Source organism: Lotus japonicus, chromosome 1 (genome assembly GCF_012489685.1).
Source record: "Lotus japonicus ecotype B-129 chromosome 1, LjGifu_v1.2".
Lineage (NCBI taxonomy): Eukaryota > Viridiplantae > Streptophyta > Magnoliopsida > Fabales > Fabaceae > Lotus > Lotus japonicus.
In genome coordinates this window covers 88,767,219-88,783,125 of record NC_080041.1, presented here as the reverse complement: position 1 = coordinate 88,783,125, position 15,907 = coordinate 88,767,219, and the positions used below count along the sequence as shown (strand labels likewise).

General features: G+C 40.2%; 1 protein-coding gene across 1 annotated transcript; it reads left to right on the top strand.

The window, feature by feature from the left end:
* Positions 1-9,553: 9,553 nt before the first annotated feature.
* LOC130710807 (uncharacterized) lies at positions 9,554-11,167 on the top strand. Its single transcript, XM_057560178.1, has one exon. The coding sequence runs from the start codon at positions 9,554-9,556 to the stop codon at positions 11,165-11,167; it is 1,614 nt and encodes a 537-aa protein (XP_057416161.1).
* The last annotated feature ends 4,740 nt before the right edge of the window (positions 11,168-15,907 follow it).

Genomic DNA, 15,907 nt, shown 5'->3' with positions numbered 1-15,907 from the left:
TTAGTTTTTAATTTGAGAATTATATGGTTTAATGCATTTAATACTCTTTGCTAATGAGTTTAATGCAAAAGCTCAAGTGAGCTTTACATATATATATAGATTTTTATCTTGCTTTTGTTGTATAAAAAATAATAACACTACCTAAGAGTTATTACCTAAGATCTATTGAGTTCGATCTCCACACAATACACTATAAGAAGGGATGAAGAGCCTTAATTGAGACTAATTCTGAATCTGACGACATCCAAAGAATAATCAGATACCGAATGTATATACTAAAAAACAAAGTAACGTCTAGCACAACCAATAAATACTTAGTTTCTACATTTAGTCATGAGTTTGATCATTGAGTAATGTGTATGAAAAAAATATGTTGAGAGAAATTGACTCACTTAATATAATTAAAAGTATTATTAGTCTCATGACTTTTGGTCTCCGAGAACATAATGCAAGACATGTGGTGATGTCTAAAAATGCCTCTATCAATCAACCATCACTCTTCACTGACCATAACACAACAAAACAAATTCATATCCACATAGATAAATATATAAACAAGAATGCAAAAATATACAAGAATTTCCATTTGTTTGTATAAAGTGGAGGGAGGAGTGATAGAATACTAGTTTTCAGTTTTCCCAACAACAGAGTAATTCAAAACTTTATACCCAGGGACCCAACCAAAGCATATACATACACACATTCAGCATGCGCCCAGGTTCTTCTCGAAACTACCTCTTTTTCTTCTTCTTCTTCTTCCCCAAGCGATCGCAGACTCAACGTTCTCGCAGGCCACCTCGTTCACAACGATCAAATGGATTCTTAGAACATCTCTCCTTCTCCAACCGCCTCTTCTGGTTCCGTCTTCGCTCACCTCGTCCGTGCTCCTGAAGATCCCATTCTCGGGGTAATATATATCTCTTCTCTCTCACAATACTGAACCATAATCGTTTCTGTTATCATCCTCATCTCAGGTCAATTCAGATGAGATCGTATTTTTTGCCATACGAATTTCATCATCTTCTTCTTCTGTTTTGGCGGTTTCTCTTTGATCCGAGTGAGATCACGAATCACGATCTCAAATTCTCAACCGCGCAACTACTCCTATCACTTGCATGATTGATTTATGTATTTAAGTTTGATTGATTAGTTTTATTTTCAATTGATTATGCTGATTGATCGGTTACTTGTTCTCTGGTTGAATTTGCGTGAATTTCAAACGAACACGGAACCTGGTGGTGATTGCTTGCTTTGCTTGCTCTGTTACTTAGTTTCAGAATTGATTGCTTATCATTATGATCCGTATAATTTGACTTTGAACAGTTGCAGAGCCAGGATTTGTGTGGAGCCTAGGCAAGGTTAAACCTAAGCCTAATTGTCCACAACTCTTATAACCTAGGGTTTCGAATTGCGGTCGCGTTGCAGGCGCTGCGGTTGCGGGCATTGCGGTGTTGCATCGTGCATAACTTGTTGCAATGACAAATATGTCTCATTCTCAATTAAACACTCAACCCAAACATATAGAGAGTCTCATCACATTAAAAAATTATATACTTGGAAAAAGTTGGAACCAATATCACTATTTTACTAATATTAAATCTGATCAAAAGTTAAAAATGTGATAGGAATGGGGCAGGTAAGTAGAAGGCTGACAGAGATGAAGGTATGAAAAACGGTAGAAAGGGGGGGTTTGAATAACGTTTTCAGTATAAAACTTCCACCTTAAAGATTTTGACAAATCTTTCGAGAACTTAAGTGCTAAAGATAAGAGATAGAAAAGCACACAAGGATTTTATCCTGGTTCACTTGATAAATCACTCAAGCTACTCCAGTCCACCCGTTAAGGTGATTTCTTCCTTCTTAGAATGAAGGCAATCCACTAATCAGGTAAGAGTTACAACTGCACTTGAAACCTACAAGTGACTAACAATTACACTGACTTAGCTCACACTAAGATTCACTCTCTTAGTCTTCTCTAGGATCCGATCAACCTTGATCTCCTAAAGGAACTAAACAAACTGTTTATCAAAGAATTGTTTACAAGAGATTTGCTTCTAAAAAGCTAATAGTAAACTCAATGAATTTCAGATGAAAGAAAACTTAGAAGATTTTGAATATGTCTTGCGTATGTGAATGCTTCTTCTAGCCGTTTCTTTCAGTCTTCAGCCTCTTTATATACTCCAAGGATTAGGGTTGAGCGATGCATGGGAAATGCTACCGTTGGAGGGCAGTTCTGGAAAATCCAGCTTCTGCTGTGGCTGAGAACGTTAGGTAGGTCGTCAGGAAGGTACAGTAGCTTTTGTACTTGGATAGCGACGCGACCTTTGAACCTAGGAGACTTCTGATCAGGGGAATGCTTCATATTGGAACTTGTGAAGCCGGTTGATCAGAGTCAGAGGGAAAGCACAGATCCTTTGACCATTGTATCTTCTGATTCTGAACTCAGAGGGAAGAACATGGCCTTCAGAGTTTCTTGCTTCTGGACTTCAGAGTCTTCTACACCATCAGAACATCTGAACCTTCAGTGCTTCTTGGTTATCAGAACTTCTGGATCTTCAGAGCTTCTAGTGACTGAGTCCTCATCAGAGTTTATATGACTTCAGAACTTCTGAAGCTTTTCCACTGTTCATACTGAACATGGTGAATGCGAAAGCGTTGCTTGGGTCACTCTTTATACACAGTGCTTCTGATTTGTGTGAGATTGAGTTGAGGTCAGAACCTGCAAATAGCACACTCAGAAAAAACACGTTAGAGTACCACAATTGTTCATATCAAAAGGTTAACTTGTAATCATCAAAACATAGAGTTGTACTACTAGATCAAAACTTGATCTTACAATCTCCCCCTTTTTGATGATGACAAAACTAAGATTTTTGATGAACAATTCTTAAACATTAAACTGAATTCACTCGGAGTTTAGAGATATAGAATAAGACTTATCCTGATGTGAATAGTTTATCTTGCTCATTCTGAATTCAAGTCACTGCTTGATTCTGAGCTTAGCTCCCCCTGAATCTAATACTTGATGAAAACGTTAGTAAAGTCTAGATTCTGAGCTAAATAATATAAGAGTTCAGAGTGAAAAACTTATGACATAGATGAAAAACGAATAATCAGAGCGCATAAGTAATCAGAGTCATGGACAAGGTATCAGAGTCTTGGGTATCAGAGTCAACTTATAATCACTTCAGAAGAAGTGAAATGTATTCCTTGTATTTGCCCAGTGACACATCTATGGTCATGAAGGTGGAACTCTTAAAATCTCCAAAAGAAAAATAAATCACACTAACACATCTTACACATCAAAAACTGGGTTTACTCCCCCTTTTTGTCATAAGCAAAAAGCTTGGGGTGTGAAAAACTTAGCTTGAAGTACAAGGTACTCCCCCTTAGAGAAGGTCTAAGTTTAAAGGAAATGAAAACGATGCAAGAATCAGAGTTAGGCGAAATAAATAGAAGAGTTAATGCAAGAGAAGAACGTTTACCACCGGTCAAGTGAGTAAAGAGAAGGGTCAGTTACCAAGAACTTAACCTCGAGAAACCGTAGAAGCATTAACTTTCAGAGAGAAAGTGAAGCCTATATAAAGCGTTGGAGAGAAAGGTAAGCTTCACACCTCGAACAATTTTGTAGTTCTTTTGATTGGCTGCATTTTGCTCAAAACATGATGGGCAACCATATGTTCCAACATCTGGAGCAACATGGTGGAATTACATATGTTGCGTGTTCAGTTGTTAAAGTCAAGCTTGTTGTGAGGTTGCTAACTGTATGGTGATTCATAAGTTTTTATCCTATGCTGTGCGTTTTATCTTCTGAAGGCGTGTTTGTTTTAATCTTGGCTGAAGTAACAAGATTAATATCGTATGGACCAAGTCTATCTCAAATTCTGTTTTACTTGGTTCTGTTATTTTATTCTGGTAAGATTTGATTCCATGAAGATTCTTTCCAGAAGTGTGTTAGTGGACTCTATGACGTTCAGCCCATTGAAGATCCAAGCCCCAAGTGAACGTCTATATAAAAGGAACTTGTAAACCCTAGCTGTGCACGGATTCAGAGATTCAGATATTGATTTTAGGGTTTTGTTTGTGAGTCCTCTTGTGAGTGTTGTACCAACTTAGTGCTTTAGTTCATCAAAGTACTGAGTTGAATTTGTTTAGTTGAGTTGTAATCTCATCAAACTGTTTTTGATAAACATGTCTTGATCACTGTGGCAGTGATTGTTAGGAGTTAGAGAAAGTTTTCTCATAGCTTAGAGGAGAAGGGCTAAGCTTGATTCACTTGTGTAATAGTGGTGAACATATAAGAGGCTCTATACTAAGGGGGAGTACTTAGGTATAGGAGGGACTTTTATGTGACCTGAGAACTATTATTTGATAGTGAATTGACTCCTGGATTGGTATCCTCCAGACGTAGGTGATGTTCACCGAACTGGGTTAACAACTCCTTGTGTTTTAACTGTTTGTTTATTATTGATACTCTGATTGTGTTTTGTTGTGCTACACATTGTTGCAACATTGTGTATCACATCTGTCCTAGGTGAATACGAATTTCAATTGGCATCAGAGCAGGCACCCTGTTCTGGTTGGGTGAGCTCCAGGGAAGACTGATTCGGTTCCAATGGACAACTCAAAGGAAGGTGGTTCTGTGAATAGACCACCTATTCTGGATGGCACCAACTACGACTACTGGAAGGCGCGTATGATTGCGTTTCTTAAATCAATTGACAGCAAGACCTGGAAGGCTATTGTCAAAGGTTGGAAACATCCGGTCAATATACCCGAGGAAGGGTCATCTGTTGGTGAATTGAAACCTGAGGATGAATGGAATAAAGAAGAGGATGAGGAAGCGTTGGGCAACTCTAAAGCGCTGAATGTTATATTCAATGGAGTGGATAAAAATATGTTCCGATTGATCAACACTTGCACTGTGGCAAAGGATGCTTGGGAGATTCTCAAGACTGCTCATGAGGGGACTTCCAGAGTTAGAATGTCGAGGCTTCAAATTCTAACAACTCAGTTTGAGAACTTAAAGATGAAGGAAGATGAGACCATTTCTGATTTTCATATGAGACTGCGTGATATGGCAAACTCCTCATTCGCTTTAGGGGAACAAATGTCAGAGGAGAAGCTTGTGAGAAAGATTCTCAGATCTCTTCCCAAGAAGTTCGACATGAAAGTAACTGCTATTGAAGAAGCTCAAGACATAAGCAGTATCAAGGTGGATGAGCTTATTGGATCTTTGATGACTTTTGAAATGACTCAGAATGATAGACCTGAGAAAATAAATAAAAGCATTGCTCTTGTCTCAAGCACAGATTTAGATGATGATATGTCTGACAATGAAACTAATGAAAGCATATCTGAAGCCATTGCTTTTCTGGGAAGAAAATTCAACAAGGTTTTGAAGAGGCTGGATAAACGATCAAGGCCAAATGTGCAAGACAAACGACCTGACAACTTCAAGAATCAGCAATTTCAAAGAAAAATGAAAGATGAAGACAAGGCAGGAAATGGCCGAGGAGTTCAATGTCATGAATGTGAGGGTTTTGGCCACATCAGGGCTGAATGTGCCACATACTTAAAGAAACAGAAGAAAGGAATGGTCACCACTTGGTCTGATGATGAATCTGATACTGAAGGTGAAGATGTAACAGCAAACAAAGTAACATCATTCATGGTTAGATGTGATTCAGATGATGGAGACAGTGACAAGGAAATCTCCGATGAGGAACTTGCTGAAGCCTATAAACTTCTCTACACTAAGTGGAAAGAAGCATGTATCTATGGTCAGCAACAAAAGAAGCAAGTCCTTGACCTTCAAGCTGAGAAGAAGAAGCTAACTGAAGAAGTTGCCTTATTGAACTCAAAAATGGAAGGAATGACCAAGTCCATTCGCATGATGAGCAAAAGCACTGATATTCTGGATGAAATTCTTGATGTGGGAAAAAGTGCAGGTGATAAGACTGGGATAGGATTTGATTATCGTGCTGTTAACAAGGCAAGTCAGAACATGACCAAGGAACATGTGCAGATTGGAAGGCAATCAAATGTTAAAATGTGGAACCACAGGCCCCAGCAATCGGTTACACATTCGTATGCTCAAGTCAGGAACTATCAAAATTCAACTTGGAGATGTCATTACTGTGGCAGATTTGGTCACATTAGACCATATTGCTTCAAGCTGTATGGATATCCTATGCTTCAAGGTGTATCACGAGAAGATGAAAAGAAAAGTCCAGACAAAAGAAAGTGGAAGCCTAGGGTTAATGTTACTGCTCTCATTGCTCACACCTCTCTGCGCTCATCATCAAAAGAAGACTGGTACTTTGATAGTGGGTGTTCCAGACACATGACAGGAGTAAAAAGTTATCTTGAGAAAGTGAAACCACATGCTAAGAGCTTTGTTACTTTTGGGGATGGAGCCAAAGGAAAGATCAGAGGAATTGGAAAATTGTCTGACACAGGATCTCCAAACCTTGATGATGTCTTGCTAGTTGAAGGGTTAACTGCAAACTTGATCAGCATAAGTCAACTTTGTGACCAAGGCTTGAAGGTGGTGTTCAAACAGTCTGGGTGTGTTGTCAAAAATAAGAACAAGGATGTGCTGATGAGAGGAGCTAGATCAAAGGACAACTGCTACATGTGGACCTCTGAAACAACATCTTTGTCTGCTCGATGTTTGATGTCTAAAGAAGATGAAGTTAGAATCTGGCACCAAAAGTTAGGTCATTTGAATCTTAAGAGTATGAAAAGGATTGTTGCTGAGGAAGTAGTTAGAGGGATACCAAAGTTGAACATCCAAGAAGGAAAGGTTTGTGGTGAATGTCAGATTGGGAAGCAGGTCAAAATGTCTCACCAGAAGTTACAACATCTGACTACATCAAAAGTGCTTGAACTACTGCACATGGATTTGATGGGGCCAATGCAAGTGGAAAGTCTGGGAGGAAAAAGGTACGTTTTTGTCTGTGTAGATGATTTTTCCAGGTTCACTTGGGTAGAATTTCTGAAGGAGAAGTCAGACACCTTTGAAGTGTTCAAAGAACTATGTCTCCAAGTGCAAAGGGAAAAAGGGAGTGGGATTGTCAAAATACGAAGTGATCATGGAAAAGAATTTGAAAATGGTCAATTCTCTGAGTTCTGCTCATCTGAAGGAATCAAACATGAATTCTCTGCTCCTATCACTCCTCAGCAAAATGGAGTGGTTGAAAGGAAGAACAGGACATTGCAAGAATCTGCTAGAGCTATGTTGCATGCAAAAAATCTACCATATCATTTTTGGGCTGAAGCCATCAACACTGCCTGCTACATTCACAATCGTGTCACTATTCGTCAAGGAGACACAGTCACTCAGTATGAACTATGGAAAGGAAAGAAACCTACAGTGAAGTATTTCCATGTTTTTGGGAGCAAGTGCTACATTCTGACTGACAGAGAACATAGGAGAAAACTGGATCCTAAAAGTGAAGTTGGAATATTTCTGGGATATTCTGGAAACAACAGAGCTTACAGAGTTTATAATATCCGCACGAGAGTCATGATGGAATCCATTAATGTTGTTGTTGATGATACATCCAATGAGAGAACGGAACAAGCACATGATGAAGATGATCTACCGTATGAGTATACTAATGGGGAACCAGATGAGCCAGCAATTCAATTCCAAAATGAACAAGAAGACACTGTCTCTCAACTGCCTTTAGCTACCAAAGAACCCTCTATTAGAATTCAGAAGATACATCCAAAAGAAAATATCATTGGTGATCTGAATGATGGGGTTATTACAAGGTCAAGGGATCTAGTTTCTAATGCATGCTTCATATCAAAAATAGAACCAAAGAATGTCAAAGAAGCTCTGACTGATGAGTTCTGGATTCAATCCATGCAAGAGGAACTGGGACAGTTCAAGAGAAATGAAGTGTGGGAATTGGTTCCAAGACCTGATGATGCAAATGTTGTGGGAACTAAGTGGATATTCAGGAACAAGTCTGATGAGAGTGGTAATGTGACAAGGAACAAATCTCGTCTAGTTGCTCAGGGATACTCTCAAATAGAAGGGGTAGACTTTGATGAAACATTTGCTCCTGTTGCTCGTCTTGAATCTATCAGATTGTTGTTAGGAGTAGCATGTTTGCTAAAATTCAGACTATATCAAATGGACGTCAAGAGTGCATTCTTGAATGGTTACCTGGATGAAGAAGTCTATGTGGAACAACCTAAAGGGTTTGTAGATCCAAGTTTTCCAGATCATGTGTACAGATTGAAAAAGGCTCTGTATGGCTTAAAACAAGCACCTAGAGCCTGGTATGAAAGATTGACAGAGTTTCTGATCAACAATGGTTATGACAAAGGTGGCATTGACAAAACCTTGTTTGTTAAGAAAAATGGCAGTGAACTCATGGTAGCTCAAATTTATGTTGATGACATCGTGTTTGGTGGCATGTCGAACCATATGGTGGAACAATTTGTTGAACAAATGAAATCTGAGTTTGAAATGAGTCTTGTAGGCGAACTAACTTACTTTCTGGGACTTCAGGTAAAACAGATGGAAGATACCTTATTCATCACTCAAAGTAAGTATGCCAAGGGAATTGTTAAGAAGTTTGGTCTTGAGAATGCTGGCCATAAAAGAACTCCTGCTGCAACTCATATCAAGCTTACAAAGGATGGGAAAGGTACTGATGTGGATCCTAGTTTATATAGAAGCATGATTGGAAGTCTTTTGTATCTCACTGCCAGCAGACCAGATATTACTTTTGCAGTTGGAGTCTGTGCTAGGTATCAAGCAGAACCAAAGACTAGTCATCTCATTCAAGTGAAAAGGATCATTAAGTATATCAGTGGTACAAGTGATTATGGCATTTTGTACTCTCGCAACACTAATTCAGTGTTAACAGGTTACTGTGATGCGGATTGGGCTGGAAGTGCTGATGATAGGAAGAGCACATCAGGTGGATGTTTCTTTCTTGGAAGCAATCTAATTTCTTGGTTCAGTAAAAAGCAAAATTGTGTCTCTCTCTCTACGGCAGAAGCTGAATATATAGCTGCTGGAAGCAGTTGCACTCAGTTGATGTGGATGAAACAAATGTTAAAGGAGTATAATGTGCAACAAGATGTTATGACATTGTTTTGTGACAATCTAAGTGCTATCAACATATCCAAAAATCCAATTCAGCACAGCAGAACAAAACATATTGATATTCGTCATCATTTCATCAGGGAGTTGGTTGAAGATGGTACTGTTACTCTGGAACATGTCTCAACTGAGAAGCAGTTAGCAGATATTTTTACCAAAGCTTTGGATGCCACACCGTTTGAAAAATTGAGGCAGTTATTGGGTATCTGTTTATTTGAGGAATTATAGCAATTAAAGGGATTTTTGTGTGCCAACGGCTATTTTGTTATTACTTATGAGACACGCTTAATCAGGAATTTCCATTGTTTCTTGATAATCTCTCCTGCAACTTCCACTGTGCAACTTCCAATCTCTGAAACTCACTCCAAAACCGTCCATTCTTTTCTTGAAGACCCGTGTTTCCTTCTGTGTGTCTTCTTCACCATGAGTCAAGATTCTAGCAAGAAACTCACTCCTGAGATGAATGCTTACGGAGTAAAGGTAATGGGTCTGAAATCCAAAACCCCAAAATCTTCAAGGGTTTCCAAATCCTCTCCTCATACCAGTGAAATCGCAATTGCTCAAGGTATCTCTCAACCATCATCTGATCCGCACAAGAAGAAAGGGAAAAAGGCACGATCCAAGTCAGATGCGTCCAAAGCGAAGAGGAAGATGGTAACGAGAGGCTCTGAGGCTACTCAGAGAGTGAATTCCGAGGCTGAGATCAATCCAAGTACGGGTGACGATGTTGATGATTCTCGTATCACTGAAGTGTTGGAAACTCCTCTCAAGGAAGTTTTACATGCAAATGTAGATCCAATTGTTCCATCACCAAGCAACAACCAATCAAGCCACGGTGTTGATACTGATTGCAACAAGGATTCTGATCATCTTGAGGAAGAGGTAATGGTTCCCATCTCTACTCCCTCTGTTGATAAAACTATGCATGTCGAGGATGTTCAGGATGTTATTGAAAACTCAGAATCTGATGAGGTGTTGATCAACACCCGTGGTGCTTCTGCTTCTGTTGCTTCAAAAAGGCAAAAGATGACTGTTGTTCGTAAGTACTCTACGCGTTCCTCTGGCAATAAGTTAGGTTTGGGTTTGAGTGAGAACAAGAAGAGCAAGAAGGTCATTATTCTTGATGATGATACTCCTGTTGTCCAGAATGTCAAGAGAAAGGTTCACAAAGATAATGCTGCTCCTGTTATTGATGAGACTCCCACTGAGGAGTTGGATAAGTCAGATACTGGTTCTGCTGCTCGGAAGCGCAAGATTGGGAAACGAATTCCAGAAAATGTGCCTGCTGCTCCTTTGGATAACATTTATTTTCACTCTGAAGAGAGTGTTGGTAAGTGGAAGTATGTTTATCAGCGCAGGATTGCTCAAGAGAGGGAATTGACTGGTGAGATTCTGCATTGTCAAGAAATTATGAAACTTCTTGAGGCTGCTGGGTTATTGAAAACTGTTACTGAGATAGGTGGCTGCTATGACAAGTTGGTGAGAGAATTTATTGTGAATGTGACTACAAATTGCACTGTTTCTGGGCATCCTGATTTCAGGAAAGTTTTTGTGCGTGGTAAGTGTGTCCATTTTTCACCTGAGATCATTAACCAGTATTTGGGAAGGAGCACTGTTGCCACAGGAAATGAAGAGCTGTCATTGAGTGCTATCACTAAAGAACTCACGGCTGGTCAGACTATGGTATGGCCTGCTAAAGGATTGCTGTCTTCTACTCATTTGAGTGTGAAGTATGCTATCTTGAATCGCATTGGTGCTGCAAATTGGGCTCCTACCACTCATAGCTCAGATGTTTCTTCAGGTTTGGCAAAATTAATTTATCTGGTTGGAACTCAAACTCAGTTTGATTTTGGTGAATATGTCTTTGCTCAAACTATGAAGCATGCTGAAACTTTTGCTGTCAGGCTTCCTATTGGTTTTCCTTGTTTAATTTGTGGGATTATTTTGAGTCAACATCCTCAAATTCTCCGTGATGATGAGGTTCCTAGCCAGAAAGCTAGTCTTCTCACTATTGATTCCAGCTTCTGCTGTGGCTGAGAACGTTAGGTAGGTCGTCAGGAAGGTACAGTAGCTTTTGTACTTGGATAGCGACGCGACCTTTGAACCTAGGAGACTTCTGATCAGGGGAATGCTTCATATTGGAACTTGTGAAGCCGGTTGATCAGAGTCAGAGGGAAAGCACAGATCCTTTGACCATTGTATCTTCTGATTCTGAACTCAGAGGGAAGAACATGGCCTTCAGAGTTTCTTGCTTCTGGACATCAGAGTTTCCACTATTCAGCTTCTGGATCTTCAGAGTCTTCTACACCATCAGAACATCTGAACCTTCAGTGCTTCTTGGTTATCAGAACTTCTGGATCTTCAGAGCTTCTAGTGACTGAGTCCTCATCAGAGTTTATATGACTTCAGAACTTCTGAAGCTTTTCCACTGTTCATACTGAACATGGTGAATGCGAAAGCGTTGCTTGGGTCACTCTTTATACACAGTGCTTCTGATTTGTGTGAGATTGAGTTGAGGTCAGAACCTGCAAATAGCACACTCAGAAAAAACACGTTAGAGTACCACAATTGTTCATATCAAAAGGTTAACTTGTAATCATCAAAACATAGAGTTGTACTACTAGATCAAAACTTGATCTTACAATCTCCCCCTTTTTGATGATGACAAAACTAAGATTTTTGATGAACAATTCTTAAACATTAAACTGAATTCACTCGGAGTTTAGAGATATAGAATAAGACTTATCCTGATGTGAATAGTTTATCTTGCTCATTCTGAATTCAAGTCACTGCTTGATTCTGAGCTTAGCTCCCCCTGAATCTAATACTTGATGAAAACGTTAGTAAAGTCTAGATTCTGAGCTAAATAATATAAGAGTTCAGAGTGAAAAACTTATGACATAGATGAAAAACGAATAATCAGAGCGCATAAGTAATCAGAGTCATGGACAAGGTATCAGAGTCTTGGGTATCAGAGTCAACTTATAATCACTTCAGAAGAAGTGAAATGTATTCCTTGTATTTGCCCAGTGACACATCTATGGTCATGAAGGTGGAACTCTTAAAATCTCCAAAAGAAAAATAAATCACACTAACACATCTTACACATCAAAAACTGGGTTTACTCCCCCTTTTTGTCATAAGCAAAAAGCTTGGGGTGTGAAAAACTTAGCTTGAAGTACAAGGTACTCCCCCTTAGAGAAGGTCTAAGTTTAAAGGAAATGAAAACGATGCAAGAATCAGAGTTAGGCGAAATAAATAGAAGAGTTAATGCAAGAGAAGAACGTTTACCACCGGTCAAGTGAGTAAAGAGAAGGGTCAGTTACCAAGAACTTAACCTCGAGAAACCGTAGAAGCATTAACTTTCAGAGAGAAAGTGAAGCCTATATAAAGCGTTGGAGAGAAAGGTAAGCTTCACACCTCGAACAATTTTGTAGTTCTTTTGATTGGCTGCATTTTGCTCAAAACATGATGGGCAACCATATGTTCCAACATCTGGAGCAACATGGTGGAATTACATATGTTGCGTGTTCAGTTGTTAAAGTCAAGCTTGTTGTGAGGTTGCTAACTGTATGGTGATTCAGAAGTTTTTATCCTATGCTGTGCGTTTTATCTTCTGAAGGCGTGTTTGTTTTAATCTTGGCTGAAGTAACAAGATTAATATCGTATGGACCAAGTCTATCTCAAATTCTGTTTTACTTGGTTCTGTTATTTTATTCTGGTAAGATTTGATTCCATGAAGATTCTTTCCAGAAGTGTGTTAGTGGACTCTATGACGTTCAGCCCATTGAAGATCCAAGCCCCAAGTGAACGTCTATATAAAAGGAACTTGTAAACCCTAGCTGTGCACGGATTCAGAGATTCAGATATTGATTTTAGGGTTTTGTTTGTGAGTCCTCTTGTGAGTGTTGTACCAACTTAGTGCTTTAGTTCATCAAAGTACTGAGTTGAATTTGTTTAGTTGAGTTGTAATCTCATCAAACTGTTTTTGATAAACATGTCTTGATCACTGTGGCAGTGATTGTTAGGAGTTAGAGAAAGTTTTCTCATAGCTTAGAGGAGAAGGGCTAAGCTTGATTCACTTGTGTAATAGTGGTGAACATATAAGAGGCTCTATACTAAGGGGGAGTACTTAGGTATAGGAGGGACTTTTATGTGACCTGAGAACTATTATTTGATAGTGAATTGACTCCTGGATTGGTATCCTCCAGACGTAGGTGATGTTCACCGAACTGGGTTAACAACTCCTTGTGTTTTAACTGTTTGTTTATTATTGATACTCTGATTGTGTTTTGTTGTGCTACACATTGTTGCAACATTGTGTATCACATATGTCCTAGGTGAATACGAATTTCAAATTTTCAGTAAGAAAAAAAAATGGCATCATACATCGTAGCACTAGAAGAGCTGAGGAAGAAGGCCTTTGAGGAGGACTTGTTCCTGAACATCCGGCATCCAGAGGGTACAACGACCATCGCGGAGCTAACACGGACACTGCTGGAAGAGGACCTGCGTCCAGAGTTGGAGAGAGACCTGAAGGAATTTCTTGCCTTCGTTGAGGAGGTGCAAGAACTCAGCCGGCTTGAACTCAAGCTGCTGGAAGAAAAAGAAAGTTTGGAAGAGAAGCTCAGGACTTCAGAAGAGATTCTGGAGAGGGAAGAGCTAAAGGACAGGCTCAACAACATCCAGCATGTACTGGAGCGTCTGGAGAAGGATAGGTCAGAGCAGCGCCAGGAGTGCAGAAGAATGAGGAGGGAGCCTCCATTCTAGATTTTAGGGAAAGAATCGATGATGTAAACATAAAGAATGTATGATGTAAACGGTAAAATATTATGAATAAAAAGATTTTGGCAAACATATGTTACACAAATATATATAGATATGCATATAGAATCACAAACGAATAAAGTAGAATATATAAATAAAAAGAAACAGAGTTTAAATAAAACAACGTTAAAGAAAAAGAAAGAAAATGAAGAGATCCTAAAAACTAAGGTTTATCAGATCGTCGCAGAAGTTCCATCATCATGTGCTTCATCTCAATCAGCATGGATTCATGAATGTCAAGACGCTGTTCCATGATGTCGAGTCTGGATGAGCTTGGCTGAGTAGAACTGGAAGGAACATTCTGAGCAGCTTGAGGTTCTGGAATGGAAGCAGAAGCAGCAGGAGTAAACACAACTGGTGCAAGTGCTTGGCATCGAAGAGCTTCAGCCTCAGCTTCAAGTCGCTCTGCCTCTAGTCTGGCTTGCTCAGCTTGAGCTGCTGCTAGACGTGCAGCTTCTTCTGCTTGAGCCTTCTTTCTCTTGGCTTCTTCAATAGCTTCAAGTAGCTTATTTCTCTGTTCTTGTTCATGAAGAGCCACCCTTCGAGCAAACCTTTGCTTTGCAGCCTCAATCCTCTGCATGAGGAGCTGCATCATAATTGGAACTTGAGCAACCAGCCAAGTACCCAGATTGTTCCACTCATCAGCCACATATTCAGCATTCTCACTGAGGTCAGTCTGACCATGCACATTGCGGAGCCTCAAGGAGGCTTCATGATAGAAAATATTGATGCACTCAGAGAGAGATGTGGGTTGGAGGTGAGTATAGGGAATTATGGAGAGGTTGGGTTCAGGAGAGGCTGGGTGGTTGCTGCTATGAGCTTCAGAGGCACCTTGTGGAGAACCAATGTTAATCATTTGAGCATTGGGTTCAGAGGTTCCAAGGTGAGGGTCTGAAGTTTCAACCAGAGGATGGGGTGATCTAACCGAGGATTGGTTAGACACTGAATGTTCGGGTTCAGGTTCTGGTTGAATAGGCTCTTGTTGATCAGGGGCAGGGTGAGCTTGTTGAGCCAAAGGGTCTGCCTCTTGTAAAGGATTGGCCAAGATAGGTTCATCTGGGTCTACTAGACGTTCAGGTCTAGGGCCAGGATATCTCCTAGGGCTTGGACAAGTGAGGTAATATTCCTCTAAGGTAGACACCTTTTCTTTTCTAACCTCCATGAATTTTCTAATGGATTCAGAGTTATTGGAGGGAGAAGAATCAGCAACATTGGTTGGGAAGGATACAGGTGTATAGGCTGTGGAAGAGTCTGTATCCGTGGTTCTGGCAGCAGGACGTGCTGATGCTCTGGGAACAGAGTGATCAGACGTTCTGGGTTGTGGCTCTGTTTGGTTGGGCTCTGGTTGTTCATGGATGATGGGTTCAGAAGATAATGGGTCGTACGGGATGGTAAGGAGAGAGGTTGGTTCTTCTGACCTAGAGGTTTGGTTCTGAAGCAAATTCCAGAGAGGTGCTTCAGTAGGGGAAGGTTGAAAGAAGGAAGATCTTGGGGAATATGGTGGAGTGGTGGTTTGTGCGGCTGGTTGGGATTCAGGAATAGGAGTGAGGGGATTTGAGGAGTGTTTGAGCATGGCAGATATAGGGAGTGCATCAAATAAATTCAAATCATCATCAGAAGCAAGTGCAGGCTTACTTGAATGTGCTGATGATCGAGTCACTCTGGCAGGAGGTTCAGTCCTTCTGACCACTTCAGCAGTTGGTTCCACCCGAGTAGGCTTCACCAAGATTCTGACCTGCTTCTTCTTCTTCTTAGGAGGACCATCCTCATTGTCACTATCATCACCATCATCAGGCTTTCTCTTCTTCTTTTGGACCAGAGGGACATCGGATTCCTCAGAAGATTCGTCCAGTAGCATCTTCCTCTGAGCTTTCTTCTTGGGAGGAGAAGGAAACTCTGGAGCTGGCGGTAGTCTGCTGACGAAATCATCAAGGTCAATTTCGAATCCTT

Coding starts and splice junctions, on each gene's coding strand:
- LOC130710807 (XM_057560178.1), top strand. CDS start 9,554: ATGAGTCAAGATTCTAGCAAGAAACTCACTCCTGAGATGAATGCTTAC.